The sequence below is a fragment of the Periophthalmus magnuspinnatus genome, chromosome 24 (genome assembly GCF_009829125.3).
Source record: "Periophthalmus magnuspinnatus isolate fPerMag1 chromosome 24, fPerMag1.2.pri, whole genome shotgun sequence".
Classification (NCBI taxonomy): domain Eukaryota; kingdom Metazoa; phylum Chordata; class Actinopteri; order Gobiiformes; family Gobiidae; genus Periophthalmus; species Periophthalmus magnuspinnatus.
The window spans coordinates 12,650,529-12,676,485 of NC_047149.1; the positions used below are offsets into that span (position 1 = coordinate 12,650,529).

General features: G+C 40.5%; 1 protein-coding gene across 2 annotated transcripts in view; it reads left to right on the forward strand.

Moving 5' to 3' along the window:
* The window catches only part of fam184ab (family with sequence similarity 184 member Ab), a 139,938-nt gene that overhangs the window by 107,737 nt on the left and 6,244 nt on the right, over nt 1–25,957 (forward strand). For both annotated transcript variants that reach the window (XM_033991321.2, XM_033991320.2), the window contains exons 16-18: nt 1,413–1,540; nt 11,766–11,950; nt 16,787–16,933. In XM_033991321.2, the coding sequence (XP_033847212.1) occupies nt 1,413–1,540; nt 11,766–11,950; nt 16,787–16,933 (460 nt within the window). The remainder of the gene's footprint in view (nt 1–1,412; nt 1,541–11,765; nt 11,951–16,786; nt 16,934–25,957) is intronic.

Here is a 25,957-nt window from a genome sequence, read left to right on the forward strand (position 1 = left end):
TCTAGAGAAGGCATTTTACCGTGTCCCTTATGGTGTCCTTTGAGGGGTGCTCTGGGAGTATGGGGTCCAGGGCCCTTTGCTAAGCACTGTCCAGTCCCTGTGGAGCTGTGTTCTCATTGCCAGCAGTAAGTCAGACCTGTTGCCGGTGCATGTTGGACTCCTCCAGGGCTGCCCTTTGTCACCAGTTTTGTTCATTGTATTTATGGACAGAATATCTAGGTGCAGCCAGGGGCCGGAGGGGGTCTGGTTTGGGAACCCCAGGATCTCATCTCTGCTGTTTGCAGATGATGTTGTCCTGATAGCTTCATCGAGCCAAGACCTGCAGCAGGCACTGGAACGGTTTGCAGCCAAGTGTGAAGTGGCTGGGATTAGAATCAGCACCTCCAAATCTGAGACCATGGTTCTCAACCGGAAAGAGGTGGCTTGCCCTCTCTGGTTGGGTGGTGAGTCCTTGCCTCAAGTGGAGGAGTTCAAGTATCTCGGGGTCTTGTTCATGAGTGAGGGAAGGATGGAGCATAAGATTAACAGGTGGATCAATGCAATGCTGAAATGGGTTTCCTCTGCAGGGTGTCTGGGTGCTCTCTTAGAGATAGGGTGAGGAGCTTGGTCACACGGAAGGAGCTCGGAGTAGAGCCACTGGATGGAATGGATGGATGGCAACAAAACTAAATACACCACAGTTATGATTTGCATGGATTTGACCTGACTGACCTGACTTAGCTGTGGTCCTTTCATTCCATAAAATAAACATCAGAGGCTATTGTGGTATTCAAAACAACTCTGTATGTCATTTGAACTAGTCTATTTGAAAGTGTGTGAAAAAGAGTGCATTGGCGTAGGGTGCTGTTGAAAGCGGGCCGCAGACCTCTCCTCTCAGCTCTGGTCCGGTTTCCTCTCTCCTTTGCTCCTCTTTGATAAATTCACTTCCATTAACCTTCATGTCATGGCACTGACACCGAGCCGCTCCATCTGTCTCGCACTTCCCACGTCCTGACACGCGCTTATTACCTCCTCCGCTCCATCTCTGCCTTCAGTGGCTATTTTATCTGCCCCCTGTGGGTAATTATACACCAGCCACTGCGGACTGGCCATTCAGCGCCCAGGGTTCATTATTTCAACACATATAGTCGCAGCTTTTCTTTCAATTTCACATAAGTCTCACTTTGAAGGTTATACCGATAGCTTCTTTACGCTTCTCCCGATGAATGCTGTTTATTGCAGTTGACATTACAGGCCACTTGGGTGCAGGTAGATTGCTCTTATGTTTATCTGCCAAGGAAAACATGCAGTATTTATCACCACATAAAAAGGAGGCTCTTTTGTCAATAAAATAAAAATAAATGAAATTGTTTGCTATAAAACGGAAATCTTTTGGGGGATTCTGACTTGTTCCTGTTGTGGTTTTCCATCAGCGTCTTTGCGGTCAGAGTTGAACCATATCCACGCGTCAGCCATTGAGCACATGAGGCAAGCTCACCAACAGGAGTCGTCTGCAGCTAAGATGGAGCTGGAGAAGGTGCTGGAGAACAACAGGTTACAGGTAAGATAATTAAAGCCTTTTCAATATCATAGAAACTGAAGTCCTGATTATGAATATTCATATTTAGCTAACGTTGATTCATTTTTGATCACCTGTATTAACCTAGTACAGATATATTGCATAAGCAGCTCAAAATAAGTTGACTGTGTACCGTCTACATCTAGTTATAAAGCGCTGTATTGTCTGAAAACTGCTAGTTACTAGTCTAGCCTCTGAAAGTTGTGAGAAGTGCTTATCTGGTGATAGGCAAGCGTCTCTCAATTATAAATACACCAAAACAATATCTTGATCACAGTGCACTCCGTACATTATACTGCTCACTGGTTCTCCCTTATTTCACATAATGTGTTGAAATATGGGGAAACAACTACCAATCCTCAACTAAGCCTTTCCTCTTATTGCAAAAACGAACAGTGCGGATCATTCACAAGGTTGTTTTTTTATAACATACTCATGATTTTTTCATCCAGTCCAAATGATTAAAATTCCCTGACCTTGTAAAATTTTATACTATAATTATATTATTCAAAGCCTTCAATAAATTATTGCCATTTAATATGCAAAAGTGTTTTGCTCTTAAAGAGAGAACTTATAATTTGAGAGGTTATGGAAATTTTATACTACCTAATATTTGAACCACTTGTAAAAGTTTTTGTATGACTGTATAGGGGTGAAAATGTGGAATGCTCTCGATTTAAAACAAAAGAAATGCCAAAGTATTCATAAATTTTAGTTTTTATATAAAGATATTGTCTGGTCTGAATACAGAGAGAGAACAGTTTAAATGTATTGTCATACTGCACTTTCTCTGTATCAATGTCGGTTCTACTTTGTTTTTTTATAGTAACACATTACGTCACCTTGTGACGTAAACAAAAACATTACGTCACAAGGAGCAGTAATGTTTTTGTTTTGCTTCTTTACCTCATGCAATGAGATTTTGCCTCATCAGTGTGGTCTTTAAACATAGCCGATGAACCTAAATCCAGTTTTAAACGTTTGTATTACATGAACCATGCACTTATTATTTGTTACCAAAGTGTAATTTTACAGCTGCAGAAGAAGCCTTTTGTTGATTACAATCACCACTACATAATCATTCAGAGAGAGGACTCATCAGCAGAACATGTTTTCAAACAGTCTCTTGGAGAAAACAAAGATCCCCAAGTGATTTTACAGTGCAGTGTTTTCTTCTTTCTTCTGTTTAGAAATACATAAAAAAAAAAAAATATATATATATATATATATATATGTGTGTGTATATATATATATATGTGTGTGTGTGTATATATATATATATATATATATATATATATATATATATATATATATATATATATATATATATATATATATATATGTATTACATTTATGTTACATTTATTCTAACCCATTTTACACATAGCCTGAGAGAAGCATTTCGAAGTGATGCAATTAAGTGTGCTAATTTTCACTGTAACACTTGACCCAGCTTTGAGAAACCAGTTGCTGAATGTCATCTAATACAAATTTTACAGTTTTGGTTTTTTTTTTTTTTTTAAAGGCAGCTATAGAATTCCCATTAATAAGTTAGACCAGATTACCATTCATAACACTGACAGAAGTAAAGTTTATAGACACTGCTGGAAGCAGGAAAAAGGAAAGACACATTGCAATTGCTAGATAACTTGGTAAGAATATTTTAAACAATTGAAGTTCTTGTGTTATCTTTCCAGGCCACTGAATGATCTAGTACAAAGCTTGTGAGCCTTGTTAATTCAGTCTCAGACAAGCTGGAGTAACTTTGTAGAAGTTAATAATTGTGTTAGAAATGTACTGCCACAGTACACCATGCATCACCCGCTGATAGCTTTGTAGCATCGAGTAATTTTAGACCTAAACATAACAGGCAGTTTCCTCTGTTGTAGACTTGGTTCATGTTTTATTTTCATGTCGCTATAATTAGAGACAACTTTCCCATTTTGTAACCTAAGAGGAGTTTTCTAAATTACCTAAGGGGATAAGTTGCATGCATATAAACTAGGCATTCGTGCATGTAAGAACAAAGTTGCATTTAATGCCTTCTTTTACATGTTTTGGTTCATTTGATTGAAAAACAATTCATAATAGTAATTAAGGATTCACTAATCTGCAACTGGTATCCGATTGGTGCCGATATCAACTTCCAAATATTGATTCAGCCGATATCTTGTTTGGATGTATACACTGATGTAATTAGACTATTCACTGGTCATTATTAACTGGTAGTTATTCCATTCAAATATTGCCACCAAAATGTAGTATTTTTCTTGTAAGGACTGATTTTAAAGGGCAGCTAACTTGAATTGTTAATGAACCTACCTTTTTTCTCCATTTAAATAAGTTGCATAATATGAAAATGAACCAAAGAAACTCCCACTGCTCACAATCAGAGACACAAGCCGCTTGCAGTGGTCATTGTGAAGGCCAGTGATTACACCGGATGGATGTGTCTGGGAAATTGGCCTGAAATGGCTATTGTTGCTGAATGGGAAAATGGTTTGAAGTCTGTATGCTACCCATTTGTCATTAGCATTCAATTCAGTGACTTGTGCCATGAAACTAAAAAGGGAATAGTACGTTGAGTGTATTTCAAAAATCCATACTTTATCATTTCTTTTTGTATTGTGTCACTTTTTGTTTTTTTAAATAATGTAGTAGTCGTACAGAAAGGACCTGTTGTAGGATAGGTGCATACATTACAAGATGACTAAGGCTTCCATGTCTGACTTCCTGAAACAAGTGATGGAAGGTAACGAAGTACAACTTGTAAAGTACTGTACTTAAAATTTTAGTTTTTAGGTATCTGCACTGTATGTAGGTACATTTTACAGTGTATACTTTTTGCTTTTACTTCACTACATTTGAGAGCAGGCACCTGTACTTTCTACTCTACTATATTTATGAAAAGGACTGAACAGTAAAGAGTACTATTCATAAGATTTGAGGGGCTATTTTACCGTGTGGGTGCCAAGATCCTGACTAGCTTTTTTTGAGCAAACAAAAATAAACGCCCAAAATTCATGACAAAAATTAAGAAATTGATTCGTATTGTTACTGTTGACCAAAATATGTATCATTTTTAATCAAGATCACTGCATTTACACTTAAACAAATTAACAACACTTGTGTGAAATACTTTTGATTTTACTCTAAAAGTACATTTTTAAATGTGTACTTAAATACCTTTAGTAGTATTAGTAGTAGTAGATTTTTTCATGTGATACTTTTACTTTTAATTGAGTGACTTTTTGCCACAGTATCTGTACTTTTACTGTAACTGAGTACTTCATCCACCGCTGCCTGAAACACAAAACACAATGCTAGGAGATAAGCTGCTAATATTTATACTTTGATATGCACATTACTATCTCTATTTTCCCAGGTTAGCTTTGGATGAACCTGCTTGAAAATATAGGGTTGCATTCACTATAATAAGACAAAGAGAAAGTGTTTTTAGACATGTATGCAAACCTGACTTTGTTCCGTGTCAGTTTGTGTGCTCTAGATGGCTGTTCATAAATGAACATTCTTTTATGACCACGGGTATTGGAATCCATGATTAGAGCTGCACAAAAATCGAATTGGGATTTTTCTGTCAAGTATTGCAGTTGTGAGTAGATTTGTGATATATGTTCATAAAGTAGGATTCTGTTCAGAGTTCACATTGTAAACAACTCTGAGAGAAGAACTGATAGAACTGATAAACTTAAACGTGTATTTTATTTTTTTTTTAATAAAAAGATGGAAGGGCAAGGAAAGGCAAGGTTATTTGTAAAGCACAATTTGTACACAAAGTAATTCAAACACATCAGAAAGACATCACAATACAAACAAATCAAACATGAATCATCATAAAATTTACAGTAAAAGATGTATTTAAACATTGTCAAAGTGTCTTCAGGAATACTGTTCCAGGCTGCATAAAACTGAAACGCTGATCACCAATGTTTAGTCCTGACTCTGGGCACCAGCAAGTCCCTGAAGTGTGCGAGATGGTTCATATGGCACTAACATGTGGGAGATGTACTTTGGTACTGGTCCATGGAGAGACCTGTTCACAAGCAGAGCTGCTGTAAAGTCTATTCTCTGAGCCACAGGAGCCAGTGCAGAGACCTGAGCACAGGACTTATGTGCTCATACTTTCTGGTTCTAGTCAGGACCTGAGCAGCAGCGTTCTGGATGTACTGCAGCTGTCTTACTGCTCAAAAAGATATATTTTGTACATTGCTGTTAGCTATTACACTCTATTAACTATTATTGCAATATATTGTGCTATCCTATCCATGATGTTAATAGGAAGACTAATAAATATACCATATGAGCAGCACAGGTAAACGGATGATGTGTGATGATGGTTCCAGTGAGAATCCAACTCCACCTGCTGTACGCCTCCCGCTGAGCTGCTCCTGTCTGCTGTAAATCTCTCTAATTATCAAACCACAGTCCCTCTACCACCACTGTGCTGTACAGATGTGCACACAGATACACTACACGCTCCACTCTGCTGTTGCCATGGTTTTCTTTGAGTTAATCTTCAATGGCGTAATAAAAATACCATTCTGTTTGCATCCACTATCTCCCAACCCCAGGCCACACCAAATACTTAACGGACTATGTCAATAAATGCTATAGTGCTGCTGTTCGTTTCTAAATCTTTTTTCCAGCAAATACTGAACAAAAAAAGGGAATTACTTCATAAATGTCTTGACATTTCGGGAATGTGGCAGCATGGTTGGTGAGTGGGTTTTATTTCAATTTGGATTGTGGTTGAGTGTATCAATCAATTATGGAATCGTTTTCCTGAGAACATCAAGATAAGTACTAACATTTATCAGCAAAAAAAAAAAAATAAGAAGGGACTTTTTGCATGTGATTCAGGAACTCTAGGACCCACATGATTGTACAGGGGATAGTGCTTTATCCTTCTCCAGCTAGTATGTTGTTAATTGCACAACTGAATGAAATGGAATCATGTTTTTTTTATTAATAGAAGTAGACAATGGCACAAAAAATAAAAATCATACATCACTCAATATCAAAATTACAATGAACAACAAGCTTATATATTAAAAAAAAAAAAGTTTTACTCCTGTCTTCACAATCACACTGCAGTTCATAAGGAGTTTAATGGCAGACTCTCACAGCTGTAGAGTGCCTGTCAGTCAAGTCTCAGGGTTAAATTCACTGAGAAATACATTTCCGCAGTCTCCCAGCAGCGCTCCACTGAATCCAAACACATTTAGTCCAGATTTAGAGCCCTTATTTGACCCAGTCTGATCCCACTGCTGTTAAAATGACATTTAGAGCCTGTTTAGGTTCAATCCAAAGAACTGCTGTCACTTTGAAACGTCACATGAATCTGGAGGATACTAAAATCTGTCTGTTGTGCATTTAACTGGACTTGTCAAAATACTGTTACCCTTGTCAATGAACTTGCTCATGCTCTTTCTTTTGTTTTGCAGTTAATTCAACATGTCTCTACTTATCTCGTGTTTTTATTGTATCAAGTTTTAAAGGGCCCATATTACGCCATTCTCTGATCTATGTTATAATGTTGTTTCCTCATCACAAACATAACTGCAGTTGTGTTTTGTTTCATTGACACGTTTAACACACACACCCTGCATGTTTAGGCTGAGTTCTTCTCTCAAACTGAAAACATTCTCTTCCACCTTGTCATGTCATGTGGTGATACAGGAAGTGCTCCACTGTGTTTTAAACTCCATATACCTTCACTAGAATCGTTTGGACAACTTCAGCTCTAGAATTTCCAATCTACTGAACTAAAGGTAAAAGGTGGCTGTTAACTTGCGATTAGATTTGCAAGTTTTAGTGGGATTCTGTTCAAAGGTCACATTTTAAACACATCCAGGACTATATGAACTGCTAAATTAATACAATATTCTCATGCGTTTCAAAGTAATTTGTAGAGATCTAAAGTACAAGGTGAATTTTATATGGAGTTAGATAGAATATTTATAGTTTGCAGTGGATATTATTGCAGCCTTTGTGATTAGCTTATTGCAACCATTCTGATTGTAATTTTGATTTGATTGTGACTGCATTTGTATAAGTATTTTCATCCTACTATCCCCCAGTGCAGTTTTCAGTACTTTCCATTTGTGTTGGCCACTCTATACAACATCTAATTAGTTTGTGACAGATGGGCAGTAATTTTTATTGTCATTTTAGTGAATTCTTTTATGGAGGAACGTAATGAACCGATTTATGACAATGCCCCTTGACTAGATGCCTGTTATTATAAAATTAACGGCAGTGCCAGCAGCTTTGAATGCAGTGTTTTGGATTGTTGAATTAAACCGTAAAGTCTAAGAAACAATCTGTGGAAAACTCAAGAGTTTCCCTTTAAATGTGTTTATATTTGACCAGAAATGCTCCACTAAGAAACAAGTGTTAATATAAAACCTGTCAAGAGGTGCTGACAGTAGTGATGTCTCGATACTAACATTTCAAACTCGATTTATATACCAAGGATTAGACTTGATACTCAATACCGATTCCAATACCATGATGATAATAAAAAACACCCTTGTGTCATTTTCATGTTTAAATAGTAGTACTTTCTTTTATATTAGCATGTGGCCTTATATCTGTGTAATTCCTCAGTGGTCCAGGTAGGTGTACTAGTCTATGTAGTTTTATACTTGTACTTATGCAGCTCAAGATCATTCTAAAGTAATTGAGAAAATGTTTTGTTTTTTGTTTTTTAGCATTGAATATTTTCTAGTTTTGATACTAGTTTTAGTATTGATTCGTTATCTGATTTTCTATACTTTTGACAACCCTAGTTTAAAAGTATTAAAACAGGCTACAGGCTTCATGAAATCCCTCTTTCCACTTTCTAACTCAGCAGATTTTTTATATAATGTTCACCACTTGACAAAACCAAAACATCTTCCTTTTCTTCTTTTGTAAAGAAATGTTGACTTATTTTTGAGGGATGGATAAAAATGCACCTAACCACTTTCAAATTCAATAACCAAATATGCATGTAATTATTATAAACTTATTTTGTTTTTGTCTTTTTGTTTTTATATATTTTTGTTTTGTTTTTATATATTTATTATTATATATATTTTTGTGTGTCTTCTGTGTGGGAGGGCTGGGTTTTATGTAATGTTAAGGCCATAATCCTTTTTTGTATTATATCAAAGTCTTTATAAATAAAGTGTTAAAAAACAAAAAATAAAAATCAATAACCAAATGGTACAACAGAGTATGAGGACCCCGTAACAAAAAAAAGCCGACGCTATGAGAATAAAGTTATAGAACATATATCATAAAATCATGAGGCGCGTTGAGAGTAAACATAGCTTTTGTTTATCTAATTAGAAAAATGACAAAAATTAATCTCAACCATGAGAATAGCTTAGCTAATTAAACATCTTTCTTACATAAACACTACATCCAAAAATCTGTCATTATGAAATCTTAGTAAAACAACTGAATAGACATTAGTATTAGACCATGTTCAAATGTGCCTACTTTTATGTCACTCTTATCTTTGTTTATATAAATGACTTGTTACTCTTCCAAAAATAGCTCTACGTCTTCACTGAGGTGTGCTCCAGACGTCATCTATCAGACTGTTTATAATGGTGCTTTGTTGTTTACTACACCAGTCTTTAATGGCACATAAAGACAGACTTCCTGAGCAGTGCAGTCATCAGGGAGGAGACTCTCACCATTCACTGTTTTAACACGGAGTTAAATCATGTTTTTATGTCTACAATTACTCTCCAAGGGCCCGGAAGAGAGTGCTGGCTGTCATGTGCCTCCCAGGAGACCCTTCAAATGTAACCAAGCCGCTCCAGTCTATTTGTTGGCTTTTATTGATGCTATATTTACTTCATATTTGTTTATTTATTTTGTTATAGTTTTTCTGGATTTGGATTAAACATGATTTTGATTCACAGTTATTGTTAACAAAGAAGCATTCTCTTTCACTGTTGATGAGATGAAAGTTAGAACTATTGGGTCTGGTCTCAGGCATTTTAGTGAAGTTTAAAAAGGATTGGGGACATAGGACATAAGATTTACTCCTGAAATGAAATTGCCCAATTTCAATTAATGCAATGCATCGATGCACCTCTGTGTAACACCTCTGTATAACTGTTGAATGATAAATAATCTTATGGGCAGTATATAATACCTAATGCCAGTGGTGAAATGTTTTTATTATTGTTCGAGACCTGCTGAAAAGGCTGAGGGTTTTATTTTAACACATTCGTAGTTTGAGCGAACAAAAACTATACAAATACTATAGAAAAACAATCAATTCAATTGTTTCTGTTGAACAAAATTCATTTCACATTTGAAGCTTTATAAAACCTCAAATTCTGCTCTTTGCTTTTTACTCTTTAAGTACATTTTTAAACAGGTACTTAAATACTTTTACTTTTACTTGAGTATTTTTTGCTCCGGTATCTGTACTTTTACATAAGTGACAAAATGAAGCACTCTTTCCACCACTAATCTAATGCCACCATCTAATGCATCCCGCGCATTCTATTTGTTCGCTGTGATGAGTTAATAAGTACTTTTCATAAGTCTCAGAGACCAGGGGAGAGTTTTTCTGCCACGGTAAAGCTAACAACTACTAGCATGGTAACATACACTTACTGATTATCAGGCAATAAAAAGGTTTACAATTAGATGCAGACAATACACAACTGAATTGTGTTTCTTTTTATTTTTACTGACATAAACACAGACCCTACTGATTAATTTATTCATTATTTTTGGTGTTGACTATGAATATGGAGACACTATTAAATAAAACCCTGAATTGATCTAATGGGCTTGTAATTTAATGGGGAGATAAGTGTTGGTGTCATCGGGACAGCTGTCCTCCCGTGAATATGCTTCATTCCACAAATAAGAGCCATCAGGTTTAGCTGCTCTAACAGTGAATTTAAGAATGAAACAGTTTTCCATTATGTGTTATTATGACAAATTAATTGCAGGGACTAAAATCTGGGATTACCCTTAAATTCAATTAGTGCTTCATTTTCACATTTATAAAGAGAAAGAGAAGTGTAATAAGACAATTTCCTAAAGCTAAGAGACTTTTTTATGGCTCTCTGTTCGATTTGTCTGATTCAGTTCTGAAAGGAAATGAACATTTTAGAGTTGAATCTTAAATATTTTTGAGAAACAAGGTTTTAGTGAGTGAAAGAGAAAGAAACGATAGATTATCTTGAATTTTGTAGAGCTCAGGGACGACAAAAAACAGCCATTACCATGGAAATCTGTCATGTTTTTGGCAGCAGTACAAAATGCCCAACAAGGTGAATTAGCGAAGCAATGTAAAAATGTAAACAAAAGAGCTGTGGAACAACCTTATCAGCAGATGGGTCACTACTGGTAAATACAATGATCACTCTAGCACATGTGTCAAACTCAAGGCCCGCGGGCCAAATGTGTCCCTCCACATCATTTTATGTGGCCCTCGACAGGGTAGATTAAAAAGTATGATGGTCTTAATATGTCATTTTATCAAGAGATATGCCATTACACAGCCATATTTTTACATCTATACAAATGAATATGCAATATTTGTAACTTCTATAAGTAATAAATACAGAAACAGTTAATTCAAAGTTAAAAAGGTAATTACATTTATTTTACGTCTGGCCCTTTGAGGACAGCCATTTTGCTGATGTGGTCCTCACTGAAAATGTCATTGACACCCCTGCTCTATAGTATTGAATGAACACTAACTGTGGTTTTCAGCACAGTCAAATCCCCATTGGTTTAACATTGAGCTAACTGAAAGCTCTGATCATGGCACAGACTCCAGGATCATTAAGAGTAAACTTCACTTGTCCAACTTAAAAACAGAAAACCATTGCTGCTAGCCTTACAGGGTACATTGGTAGGTTAAAGTGCATACATGATAGGTTAGATTACACATTTCACTAAAACATAGTTAATTTAAATATTTTTAATATTTTGTCATTTTGGTGAAGAACATCATTTCCCTTCCTGTGCTGAAAGCATAATAAAGTTGTCTAAATATTTTTGATGGAATTTTTGGTGTAGACTTAAAGGTATTCTGTTTTAGAACTCACCACTACTTTCTGTATTTTGTACTTTTCCTCTCAAACTTTTTTATGCACTTCTTTTTTTCTTTTCATTTGAAACATAATATTTCTCTTGTTTCTCTTTGCTTCCCGTCCAGGAGCATGAGATGCTGGGTCGTATCTCGGAGTTACAGGAGGAAGTGTCCCGGAGGAAGAGCCACATAGCCCAGCTGGACCTGCAGATCCACACACTCAATGAGAACATCAGCTCCCTCACCAAGGAGCTGGAGCTCAAGGGCAAAGAGGTCCTCAAGATCCGCAGTGAGGCCAACCAGCAAATCAGGTGCCACCATGTTGGGTTTACATGTTACCTTTACTTAAATGTATTTCCTGGAGACTGAAACATTGTTACTACATGACTAAATCCTACACTTAACCTATTTAACCTATATCTGAACTTAGAAATATGTTGTTGATGTTGGGACCTGATTTTTCTTCTTATAAGGGAAGCAGGTCCATGTGACATGAGTACAGATTTTAGTCCCCACAGTGTGATAAATATCCGACCACAGACAGATTCCGCATACACCACAACTGATATCTTTCCATAAAGGCAATATCTAATTATAAAATCAGGCTGATCAGTTGTAGGGAAGATGGACATTAAACTGTGCATTATTGCTAGCTAGCTTATGAAGCTAAACATTAAAAACTGCTTTTATCTTGCCTGGCAAGTCCAGAATGATATCTTTCTGTATGTTTATACAGAGGGATATCAGTCTGGTCACCACTCCCTCCGTCAGACCTTGAGCCAAACTCCAAACACAACGGTGCTATTGGTTCATATCAGTGAAACAAAAGGGCTCATTGGTCTCCCATCATTTACAACAAAATATGTATTCTCTCACCATAACAGAGTTTTATGCTTCACTCTTGATTATGCAGAAATCTGAGATGGTTTTGAGTCTCTTGTGATATTTTTTTCCTTTTTTACTAGTACTCATAAGCAGCCGTATTTGTTTGGATATGGACGTGTCCCTGATTGGCTAATCCACCTGTCCGTCACTCCCATCTGAACTCGGGGAGTTGCACCAATGACCAGAGTCTTTTTAATGTGTATTCTGGATCCCAGGCAAGCTTTTAACTGCAGTATGGCTATAAATTGGTCTATATCTTCTCTTTAAATGAGGGTTAGTGAATTTGCAGTACAAGCTCTGACACTAAGTGCACAAGTGTACAACCATCATGCATTTTTAAATAGCTACAGTACATGCAATAATGTGTTCAGAATGAGGGAACAAACTTTGAGGATGTGTGGGCTGCTTTTTTAATAAATAAATATTGCCTGTAATTCTGTCTGTAAATCTAATCTGATCTAATTATTTCTTTATGAAAAAAGATGAACATTTTGCATTTATTTTAATTTAATGAGATGTACAGTGTACATGTTTACCCTTCCTTTACCATCTGTCTATCTTTAAATAGTGTAGTCTCCAACATATGGCTTTGAACTGTCTCCACTCCCCTGCGTTACATGCAATCCAAAATTACTTCACACAGCCCGTTATGATAAACGACCACTGGAACAACTCTTGAACTCAAAGTCATGACAGGTCTTACGTTGACATTCAATTACCATCTATCTCCCCCTCGCCCCCTCGCCCCCTCTCTCCCTCAGTACTACTGTCTCCACACAGCCTCCGTCTCCCCCTCTCCCCCTCCCTCCCTCCCTCCCTCCCTCCCTCAGTACTGCTGTCTCCATGCAGCCCCTGTCTTCCCCTTGATGCCTCCCTCAGTTCTACTGTCTCCAGCAGCCCCCGTCTCCCCCTCCCTCGTGTCCTCCCTCCTTCAGTACTACTGTCTTCACTGTCCCCCCCCCCCCCTGTACTGCTGTCTCCACACAGCCCGTCTCCTCCTCTCTCCCTGCCTCAGTGCTACTGTCTCCTCCTCGCTCCTTCCCTTAGTACTACTGTTTGCGCAGCCCCTGTCTCCCCCTCGCTCCCTCCCTTAGTACCTCTGTCCCCCCCTCGCTCCCTCCTTTAGTACTACTGTCTCCACACAGCTGCTGTCAACACCCTATGGTACAACTTATAATATATTCATGTTACGTAATCCCTCTCATGAAAGACAAGAAGCATATCGATTAGAAGGCGTGAAGGTTATTTGGGGTAACGGCAAAAAGAATTTCTAATCACGTTGTTCCCCGAGGCGTGTTATGAATTTTTTATCGCTGCGCACAGCTAATCTGGTTCAAAACTTGATTAGAATTCAACTGGAGCTGTCCGCTGGATTAAGCTCGCGGGGCACGTCTGGTGTAGTGACACTGGTGCTGTGATGGTGTGCCTTCATGTCAGCAGTCTCTCTCTCTCTCTTCTTTTTCTTCTGTGCTTTTTGTGCTTGCGGGCTCCAGCGGCACATTTCCCCTAGTGTTACATAACCGCTCGTCTGAATCCAGGGATAAAAATAGTCTGATAAATAAATAAAGGGGAAGAGGAGAGAGAGGAGCCCTAGAGGGGAGTTGGCCTAGTCAGAGCAGAGCAGACAGGCTTCTGTGCACTGCTCCGTCATTGGGTTCCTCCTCACCAAAACCACCACTGCACTTTTCTCTCCATAACCCATATTTTTCAAGATGATTAGGCAAATTTTTAAGCCAAGCACACACATTGTGAGTGACTGGAGGAGGCAAGGTAGTGTCTTGCCCAGGAACACCATGAAAGAGAGTAGGGTCTGAACTTGATTCATTTGCTGGACAACCACGTATCTACACACTCTAAAGGACAATTTACTTGCAAGGACCATGACCGAACAGTATGCAATGAAAATATTTATTGATTTCACCCATAGACTGTTTGAAAAAGTGGACTAAGTGAGTGTGACGTCACCTATAGTGTTCGGCTCTAGTCAGATGAAGCTTATCGAGGCTAGCGGTTACAGGGAGGAATTTGGAGCCAAGTTTAATATTAGTGATTCTGACTGCAAGTATCATAGCAACCAAAGAGCCAGGCCGGAGTGAGACCGTTGAAGGTAATGCTCCTTTCTGCCATTAATCACTTGTTTAGCTCTTGTTTAGCAGGGAATTTAAACTTGGGAATGACCTCGAGGGAAGAAGATGCCTGATTTGTCTGTTATTAATGTTCATATCATATCTTGTTATGGACAAAATAGTGAAATAAAAATAACCAGGATCATGTACAGTGGGTTAATGTGAACATTTTATGGTCAGAATGACGTGGCTCAGTGCAGCAGTTATAGAGAGGGCCGACAGTTTTCTGATGTAAAGTGAATTGGAGCCAAAGTTGATGGAGCCAGAACCCCGCCCATGGTCACTTCCTATTTGGAATGTGGTGGCTAACGCGTTAGCTATGTCCATTTACATATACAGTCTATGATTTCACCCATCACTAATTATACAGATAGTGTAGTGTTAATTTACTGAGATGAACTGGCTAAACCTTATTACATGTTCTTATGGTTAGATTCAACAATTATTGCTGTTCCCTCACCATTATGAACATTTTAGACTGACTTATTAAAAATATATACTTTATTTTACTTATTTATTTCACTTTTTATCCCACGCTTCTATAGGCACTGTGTTATAGTTAACATTTTATGCCTCTTCCTCTTAAATGAGCAGTGCATTTTAAAAATGTGTCTGCCACTTCCCACGTCTTCCTTATATTTCTCTAATAATTACATTCACAGTGTGTTATCATGCAATTACGCTCCTGGAGCTCATTCTATGCATCGTGCCAGTGTTTAATCTGAGCAATCCATTCTGCTCTCTCCTCCACACAGCCCTGTCTGCTCCACGCGATTAGGAGGATGAGAACACACTGGCCAGTTCACACAATAAATAAAACTTATTTCATGTAGGCCAGCGCAATCAACAGTGTGAGAGAAAGTACTTCAGATGTGTAGTGCGCCTGGCAAAATATGAAGAATGGAGTATCATCTTCATATTGCCTTGAGGGTTTGCATAGGAGGCAATAACTACACATATGGTCTTTATGTGGGATAGACCTTAGACAGTATGGTGAGCAATACAGCTTTTTTAAGGACCTGATAATAATAATCCCACAGAAATGAGCTAAAACCATAGACTGTACTGGTATATATAAATGGATGTAGCTAAACTGCTATTTGCCGCGTTCTATCTTCAAAAATAACATTTACAGCGTTATTTTAAAAAAAACAATATATTGCCCACCTTTACTGGACCTTAGCCTGTTAGATACGGGCCTGACAAATGAAACGCTTACATTCAGTTATTGCAGTGTTTACTGATAAGGACAAATGTAGAGTCACAAAAAATAAATAAATAAAAACATGTAAGTAATTTACATGCAAGCTGACAATCTCGGTTTGAAGGCTCAAAGTTAACTTGCTTTAATTGAAAAACCTTCAGTTCCTACTCTTGATTTTTTCACTACAGATCATTAAAGCACTCACATTGCTGAAAACATTGCTAAATACTGCACTAGGCATCTTTTATCTGTATATATCTACAAAGCTAAGTCTCATTTCCTAATGATGCTGACACTGTTAGTGATGAGAGCAGATAGGACATTATTGATATCAGGGCTTTTATAGATACTGCTTATCATTCTGGGTCCCTATTGATTCCTAATGCATTTGGAGTGCACATAATGAGCCTGGTTTATAGCCACTGCTCTTGTTTTTATCACAGAGACTTAGAGCAGATTAGGAGCTATAAGATTTCCATATGTTGTAATGTGGCTGTGTTTCTATTTCTATTTCTGAGAGATAATTTATCACAGATTGTGCAGTGCTATTTTCTAATGGGCTGAATCTACTACTGCACTGAAGTTTTCAAAAACAGCTTCATGTAACGGTGTGTTATTTAGGGTGCATTCACACTTGACATGATTTGTTCCCGGTTTTTGGCCAGTTTAGTCCTGATGTAGACTTGGTTTGGTTCAGTTCTTATTTTGGTTTACTCCTGGTCTAGTTTAGTTTCAGGTTTGTCCCAGTTTTGATTTTTTGCTCACTTGATTCAAATATCACATATCATCCTGTGCCAATATGCTAAAAAGTGCAAATATTGGCTTGATATATCTTTCATGGATATGGTCAATTTTGCTTAAAGACGCCAGATGTGTGCTCATTATAATTAACACTAATATTCTCATTCAACTATTGTATTTGTGCTTTCCAGGGGGCACGAACAAGAGCTGCTGAAGAGACACGAGCGGGAGTTGTCCGAGCTGAGCGTGGCACACAGCAGAGAGACACAGAACATGTTATCAGACTTTAACAAAGCCCAGGAAGTGCTCAAAGACAAGATTTCAGCGCTGCAAATCCTGTAAGTGCCAACATTATCTCCCCCATTCACTTACAATTACACCCACACATCCAAGTTAGTTCATTCTACTCACTTACACCTCATGCCTTATTCATGAAGCCATTTTTCTGAGCAGGTGGTTTGCTATAAATAGGAGTGCAACGTTTGGTATTATTTCCTCGTAATCATTTTGCTTGCATCATACACTATAGACAGCTGTGCCAAAGAGGTTGGTGCAATGATGAAACAGTCTCACCATCAAAACAAAATGGGGCATGAGTCACCTTTGTAGATCCATATAGAATTTTGATCAAAGGAAGCACAAAAAAAAGTTCAAAACCTGTATTCAAGTATTTAGTCCTGAGTAGAAGTACAAAAAAAAGAAAAAGTACATTGAACTATTGTTGAGTCAGTTATTCAATATAATGTTAGTATAAAGTACTGTCTCCTGCTACTATTTCTATTACCTCAAGTTTTGCTAATACCGCTACTACTTTGTTCCCAGATGTGACATTCTTACCTGTATACCTTGCCACGTTTTTTTCTTGTTGTTATTTATGAGAATGTCTAAAAAAGTTTACAGACATTTATTTGATGTACATATATTTCAGTAGTCAGTACATTTATTGTTGATGTATTGTCAAATTCAAAAATACTTTTATCGTCTTGTCTGGTACATGTCATACCCGATGTCTGCTGAGACTTAAGTTTTCACAAAGTTTCCTTCTAGTTGCAACACAATTCATGAATGACTTAGCATTTTTCTTACCTTTTATTACAAAGGGTAAATGTAGGGTGCATTGCTCTGTTGATGATGATGTTGAAGTATTCAGGGAAAGGGTACAGAGGCATAAACATCTGGCCGTATACAGTCAAGGTTACCCAAACAAGTGTATTTAAAAAGTCTGCTTGTTGTAGCTCCAGCATGAGATGAGAGGCTAAAAGGCAATTTATATGTTTCTTATATGTTGTATCTCAAGCAAGTTAAACAAGCTCACTGTATCGTGCTGTAACATCAGGTACACGCCACATGGTTATGTCCAGTGTGGAGCTTTAGGCTGAAATGTGCTAAACAGCTCTTGGTGCATAAGAGGTGGATGTAGTTATTCATTAGTAATAGGACCGGGTCTTATTCCTCTGCAGTATTTGTAATATTTATGAAATGGGTATCATGCAGTAAGGGTAGTGTCAGCCCTTGAGATTGCTTTAGTGATGGGAATGTAAAGTTTGAATTAAAAAGTTAGAAAGTACATGGTGTGGGCTGTAATATATTAAAAAAACTCCTACTGAAGTGGTCATGGGTGCTGCCAAGTGAGTGTGAGTAATGAGTTGCATCAGACAGTTATTAGTCCAGGAAGTAGCTGGAACATATGGCATTTACTAAACTGTTTGTAAGAAGTTCAGACATGTTCTCCCCTGAACTGAACTGTTTATGGACTGACTGCAGTGAGAGACATGCACCACCTACTGGACACATTGAGAGTTACCTTGTCATCAAACTGAAAATACCTTTAGTTAATTAAAGGCCCCATACTATGCTAAATTTACTTTTTTATTCACAGGAGTTATGTTTTGTTGATTTGAGCAATTGTTCATCTCCTTTTGCAGAGCTCAAAACACGCCCCCTCCTGGCCAAATCAACATATTGGACAAGAAGCTTCTTTGGGTTCTTAAAGTGGAACTAAACACTAAATCATCTTGTTTGAGACTAAACTCTATACATACCCTTGTACTAGTATTGTGTAGTGTTCCTCCTTTTGGGCAATTTTAGTGCAAACCGGGTAAAATTTGGAGCTTTCTGTGCAAAAAGAGTCAACAGCTGAGTGTGTCACCTGGAGTAACTTCTGCAATGCAAAGTACTTCATGACATCACGCATGACTTCCCTCATTACAACCAGGTGTTACGGACTACAAACAGGCTGGAGGGGCGGAATTTGAAGTGTGGATTTGGACCTATCACACTGTTCCTTATACCCCCAGACCCTGTCCCTCCATTCCCCTCACCCCCTTCTTTAGTCCTTCATGTACTGGCCAAGCTGGGAAGGGGTTTAGATGTTAAGTTCCATTTTAAATCTATGTGCCTTCTTTAGAGTTGTTCTAATCATAATTCTCTTAGCTTACAGCACCTTATGATACAGGGAATACTTAAGATAAGGTGTCCAAGGTACCGTAGTTTAAAAAAGTCCCCAAAGTATTCTATATATATGACATTTAAGTAGGGAACCATTTGTTGTTTTGTTAATGTTTCTGTCAACAATCTAGTAGCTTTTTCTCAACAATGTCCTTATTTCCCCTGTTATGAAAATAAGGTCCTGAAAGGTTGAGATGTAAATTGAAACTTCGTCTGAGGTTAATTAAAACGCATTCACAACGCATTCGCCCCTTGCCTTTTGGCCCACACGTTTTAGATGGCTTCTCTGTGCCAAACTGTGATCTTTGCTTTGTGTGTTTTGTCTCTCTTCTTAAAAAGCCTTGAGTAACTCTTAACCCCTGGAGATGATGTTGCTTCTCTCCATCTAATTACCTCCAGCGCTGATCCATCTCGACCAGCTCTTCCGAACTAATTAATCTTTTTGTGGCAACTCGATGCTTCCTCCTCCCCAGACGCCTCCCGCCAAAACGCTTCCCCACTTAAACCCTCATACATATTCAGTAACACTTCCATAGGATTTCTACATATGTGCCCCTAGCATATCAACCATCAGAAGACTTGTTGGAGGCTCGGCCAGCATTTTAGAAGACACAAAAGACCAATTTGTGATGAAAGGAAAGCAGATGGTACGTCTCAGCCAGATCGTAAGAACAGAAGAGGAGCGAAGGAGGGCACCGGTGTTGGAAATTAATTATGATTCAGCCTTTGTAGTGGCAAACTTGAATGTAATGCCTGGTGATTGGGAGATGTGCCGCTGCGATTGGAGCTGTGGTGATTAGTGCTATCCACAGGTCTGACACTGGGTTTAATTGTACTGTGTTGTGATCACAGTGACCCCAGAACAGAGAGGGTCAAATTGACAATACTAATGATAGAGATAATGATGAGTGTGAAGGTTAATATTCAGATTAAGCTATATGATTACTACTTGTACATTCAGATTACCACGCAGTATTTTGGAAGTATTCCATTTGTCCTGGCTTAAAGTAAACATTAATATTACAATATACACTCCCTAAGTAAACTTAGGGAGTGTATATTTTGCTAATTGCTTTTCCTGGAATGTTACACAGTACAATATTAAAACATGCATTTTTTTCTATTATAGGTGTCTATTGTTCAAAAATATCTTGAAAAAAATATGCTTTCTTGATGCGAGTGGGGTTGTCTTTCCACAGATTTGACCTGTAACTGGCCCTGGCGTCACTTGTCTCCACTTGTCTCCATGGAGATTGATTACCATACTTTAAGAGATTTCATTTCCTTCCAATCAAGGAAATTAAATCTCTATAGAGACAAGATTTTGGCAAACCCTCCACTAAAAAGGACTTAGTGCAGTTTGAACCTTGTTCTTTTGAGTTAGGATCATGTTGCATGTAGAGCTATTGCCCATGAGTGTACAGTAATAACACTACTGTCCATTCTAACCTGTTAACTCTCAGTTGGTTTGCGAGCAGGAAAACGTAACTATGCATCTGTTAGAGTCAAAGTTTGCAGTACCATTCCTGAACAAATAACAGAACACACATAACAGTAACAAAAAACTTGCTCAAGTCAATCTTCAGCTTCAACAAAAATGTGTTCAAATACCTGTAAATGTTGTGGTTGAGTACTGCTTTGAAGTTAATGGACTGTAGAGTTAGAAATGTAGAAATATCACTTTATTTGGAAGATTATTTAACATTCTCTTCTTGCACTTTTAGTTTTATATATTCTCCATCCATCCATCCATTTTCTTCCGCTTATCCGGGGCCGGGTCACGGGGGCAGCAGTCTAAGCAGGGACTCCCAAACTTCCCTCACCCCAGACACGTCCTCCATCTCCTTTGGTGGGATCCCAAGGCGTTCCCAGGCCAGCCGAGAGACATAGTCCCTCCAGCGTGTCCTGGGTCTTCCCCGGGGCCTCCTCCCAGTGGGACATGCCCAGAACACCTCCCTAGGGAGGCGTCCAGGAGGCATCCTGAGCAGATGCCCGAGCCACCTCAGCTGGCTCCTCTCAATGTGTAGGAGCAGCGGCTCTACTCCGAGCTCCTCCCGTGTGACTGAGCTCCTCACCCTATCCCTAAGGGTGCACCCAGCCACTCTGCGGAGGAAACCCATTTCGGCCGCTTGTATCCGCGATCTTGTCCTTTCGGTCATTACCCAGAGCTCATGACCATAGGTGAGGGCAGGAACGTAAATTGACCGGTAAATCGAGAGCTTTGCCTTTGGGCTCAGCTCCTTCTTTACCACAACGGACCGATACAGCGACCGCATCACTGCAGACGCTGCACCGATCCGCCTGTCAATCTCACACTCCATCCTTCCCTCACTCGTGAACAAGACCCCGAGATACTTGAACTCCTCCACTTGGGGCAGAGACTCACCACCCACCCGGAGAGGGCAAACCACCTTTTTCCGGTTGAGAACCATGGCCTCGGATTTAGAGGAGCTGATTCTCATCCCAGCTGCTTCACAAACCGCCCCAGTGCCTGCTGCAGGTCCTGGCTCGATGAAACCATCAGGACAACATCATCCACAAACAGCAGAGATGAAATCCTGTGGTTCCCAAACCAGACCCCCTCCGGCCCCTGGCTGCACCTAGAAATTCTGTCCATACATATAATGAACAGAACTGGTGACAAAGGGCAGCCCTGGCGGAGTCCAACATGCACCGGGAACAGGTCTGACTTACTGCCGGCAATGCGAACACAGCTCCTGCTCCGGTCATACAGGGACTGGACAGCCCGGTCATACAGGGCCCCGGACCCCATACTCCCGGACCACCCCCCAAAGGACACCACGAGGGACACGGTCGAATGCCTTCTCCAAATCCACAAAACACATGTGGACTGGTTGGGCAAACTCCCATGAACCCTCGAGGACCCGATGGAGAGTATAAAGCTGGTCCAGTGTTCCACGACCGGGACGAAAACCACACTGCTCCTCCTGAATCCGAGGTTCGACTATCGGTCGGATTCTCCTCTCCAGGACCCTGGAGTAGACCTTACCGGGAAGGCTGAGGAGTGTGATTCCCCTGTAATTGGAACACACCCTCCAGTCCCCCTTCTTATACAGAGGGACCACCACCCCGGTCTGCCACTCCAGTGGTACTGTCCCCAACCGCCATGCGATGTTGCAGAGACGTGTCAGCCAAGACAGTCCCACAACATCCAGAGACTTGAGGTACTCGGGACAGATCTCGTCCACCCCCGGAGCCTTGCCACCAAGGGGCTTGCTAACCACCTCGGTGACTTCAGCTAGGGTGATGGACGAGTCCGCCTCCGGGTCCCCAGTCTCTGCTTCCTCCTCGGAAGACATGACGGGGGGATTGAGGAGATCCTCAAAGTATTCCTCCCACCGCCCGACAACATCCCCAGTTGAGGTCAGCAGCTCTCCACCCGCACTGTAAACAGTGTCGGTGAAGCACGGCTTCCCCCTCCTGAGGCGTCGGACGGTTTGCCAGAATTTCTTTGAGGCCGCCCGATAGTTCTCCTCCATGGCCTCCCCGAACTCCTCCCAACCCCGAGTTTTTGCCTCTGTGACCGCACGAGCCGCGGCACGCTTTGCCCGCCCGTACTCATCGGCTGCCTCAGGAGTCCCACGAGCCAACAAGGCTTGATAAGACTCCTTCTTCAGCTTGACGGCATCCCTTACTTCCGGTGTCCACCACCGGGTTCGGGGATTGCCGCCGCGACAAGCACCACAGACCTTACGACCACAGCTGCGAGCGGCTGCATTGACAATAGAGGTGGAGAACATGGCCCACTAGGAGTCCATGTCTCCAACCTCCCCCGGGATCAGGGAGAAGTTCTCCCGGAGGTGTGAGTTGAAGACCCCTCTGACAGAGGGCTCTGCCAGGCGTTCCCAACAGACCCTTACAATACGCTTGGGTCTGCCAGGTCTGTCCGGCTTCCTCCTCCGCCAGCGGATCCAACTCACCACCAGGTGGTGATCGGTTGACAGCTCAGCCCCTCTCTTCACCCGAGTGTCCAAGACACGCGGTCGGAGGTCAGATGACACGACAACAAAGTCGATCATCAACCTCTGACTTAGAGTGTCCTGGTGCCATGTGCACCGATGGACACCCTTGTGCTCGAACATGGTGTTTGTTATGGACAAACTGTGATTAGCACAGAAGTCCAATAACAAAACACCACTCGGGTTCAGATCAGGGAGGCCGTTCTTCCCAATCACGCCCCTCCAGGTGTCACTGTTGTTACCCACATGGGCATTAAAGTCCCCCAGGAGAACAACGGAGTCCCCGGTTGGTGCACTGTCTAGTACCCCTCCCAGGGACTCCAAGATGGCCGGGTACTCCGCACTGCTGTTTGGCCCGTAGGCCGACAAAACAGTGAGAGACCTGTCCCCAACCCGAAGGCGCAGGGACGTGACCCTCTCGTTCACCGGAGTGAACCCCAACACGAAGCGGCTGAGCTGTGGGGCAATGAGCAAGCCCACACCAGCTCGCCGCCTCTCCCCGCGGGCAACGCCAGAGAAATGGAGAGTCCAGCCCCTTTCAAGAAGTTGGGTTCCAGAGCCCAAACTGTGCGTGGAGGCGAGGCCGACTATATCTAGTCAGTAACGCTCAACCTCCCGCACAAGCTCCAGCTCCTTCCCCCCAGTGAGGTGACATTCCATGTCCCCAGAGCCAGTCTCCATGTCCAGAGATCCGGTCGTCGAGGCCCCCGCCTTCGACTGCCGCCCAGATCTTCAAGCACCGGCCCCTTACGGATCCTCTTGCGGGTGGTGGGTCCACATGAGGACGGCCCCACGTCACTCCTTCGGGCTGAGCCCGGCCGGGCCCCATGGGGAAAGGCCCGGCCACCAGGCGCTCGCTGTCGAGCACCCACCCCAGGCCTGGCTCCAGGGTGGGGCCCCGGTAACACCGGTCCGGGCGACGTAAATGGCCTTGTTTTTGCACTCGTCATAAGGAGCTTCTGAACCGCTCTTCGTCTGACCCGTCCCCCTGGACCTGTTTGCCATGGGTGACCCTACCAGGGGCTTGAAGCCCCCGACAACATAGCTCCCAGGATCATTTGGGCACTCAAACCCCTCCACCACGTTAAGGTGGCGGTTCAGGGAGGGGTTTATATATTCTCAGTGTTATGTTAATGTTAATTCTCAATGTCAATCTTATTTTACATATCTCAAAAACATGAATTTAGATACAGTTTTGAATCGATATATCTCCCACCTCTTACCAGCAGCAACTTTTGACAAGGTTGACTTTTCAGTGCTAAATCTCCAATGCTCTTGCTGAAGTTTACTTTGCTAAACTAAACTAGCACAGAGTAATAAATGCATGTTTATATTTAAGCTTCCATCATTGACTGAACAAAACATGTTTTACACAACCAGCGCTAACGAACTTGAGGACGGTAATGAGTTTTCTTCTGTCTGTCTTCAGCCACACAGCATGCCTCTAACTCCAGGCAAACAAATGGAGCTTAGGCAGGGTGGTAAACAATATGCTTTAGATGCAGAAGGCTGTGACCCGGGATCACACTTGGATACAGTTGTTTTTTCTGTGTCAGTGAATTTGCGCTTATGGCCGCCAAGTTTTCCTCTTCACTGCGATTCCAGCACTCAGGCGTTACATATGTGGGAGAAATTTAGAGCTTAAACTCGAATAGTATGCTCCTGTAAAACTGAATCAAATGTCATTGCGTTGTAAAAGTTTCTGGTGCAGTTTAATAGATGAAGTTAGACATTTGCTCCATGATAATGATGCCTTGGACCATAATGGCAAACAAACAGGAAAAACTTCACTGTGTTTTGGAACCAAACAAATGAATAAATAATGGGTTTTAGATGAGTGCATGACATGCCCTGACTTCTATACTTGTTTTTTGGTGTTTTCTGCAATAGAAAAATACATAAAATATACATTGGTCTATAGTGTGATGACATTTTGATCCTTGTCCCTTATCTCACTTATCTAGAAACTTTCTTTAGAATTTTTTCTTGCGAAGAAATCAAAACTTTGCGTGTGCACTAGCTTTCAGGGTTGTAATAATAAGCTGGTGCTATTTCAAGCTCTCTGTGCGTTTCAATTACTATAAGCTTCAAATAATATGGTGTTATCTTTCAGCTTAACTTACTTAACTTACTTCACTTATTTTTGTACAGTTTCAGGTGGTCAGCCTACTTGTCAGTATTGCCTCATATCTATTCATCTTTATCCATGTGGCTTTAATTATGATCAGTTTGGGGTATAAGGTGTGTAATGGAAACTTAAGCATATTCATGTTGTGTCTTTAAAAGCATTTGATCTGTGTCAGTCTGACAGACCCAGACCAGACATGTGTGAAGGCTCTGTCTACATCCTCCAGGAAAGCCTTTGTATAATATAATGTCTGTATCTTCTGTAACAAAGAATAAACCTTTTTCTGTATTGTCAAAACTCACTGGGCTTCGCAAATGGATTACATTTCATTGAGAATTGTAATTTTTCCACAACAGGCGTAACTTAGTTTAGCTGTTGTTAGAAATCCAAAGCCAATATACTGTACATTAGCAGACACCACTGATGGGCTATTAGCATAATGAGACTTTCAGCGTAGTTTTATCTTAGAAAAGTTATGCTTGACTTAATAGCATAATGAGGTTTTCAGGTTGTTTTGGTCCATTCTGGTGGTACCATGATTAAAGGTGCACTGGGTACCTTTTTTGGTGGAGAGTCAGAAAAAAACGTAATATATTTTCGCTCATCTCCTACAAAAATACAGAGCTATGTTTCAGGGTAGTTCTATTTTAGAAAAGTTATGCTCTGGCTTGACAGTCCATTTAAAAGGCAAATCCCATTTTGTAGTTTCTTGTGAGTTTGAGAAAACACGAGCAGCAGCAGCAGAAGGCAGTGTAGATAACTGGAGCTGTTCGCAGACACATCCGTCACTGTCAGAATGGCTGTGT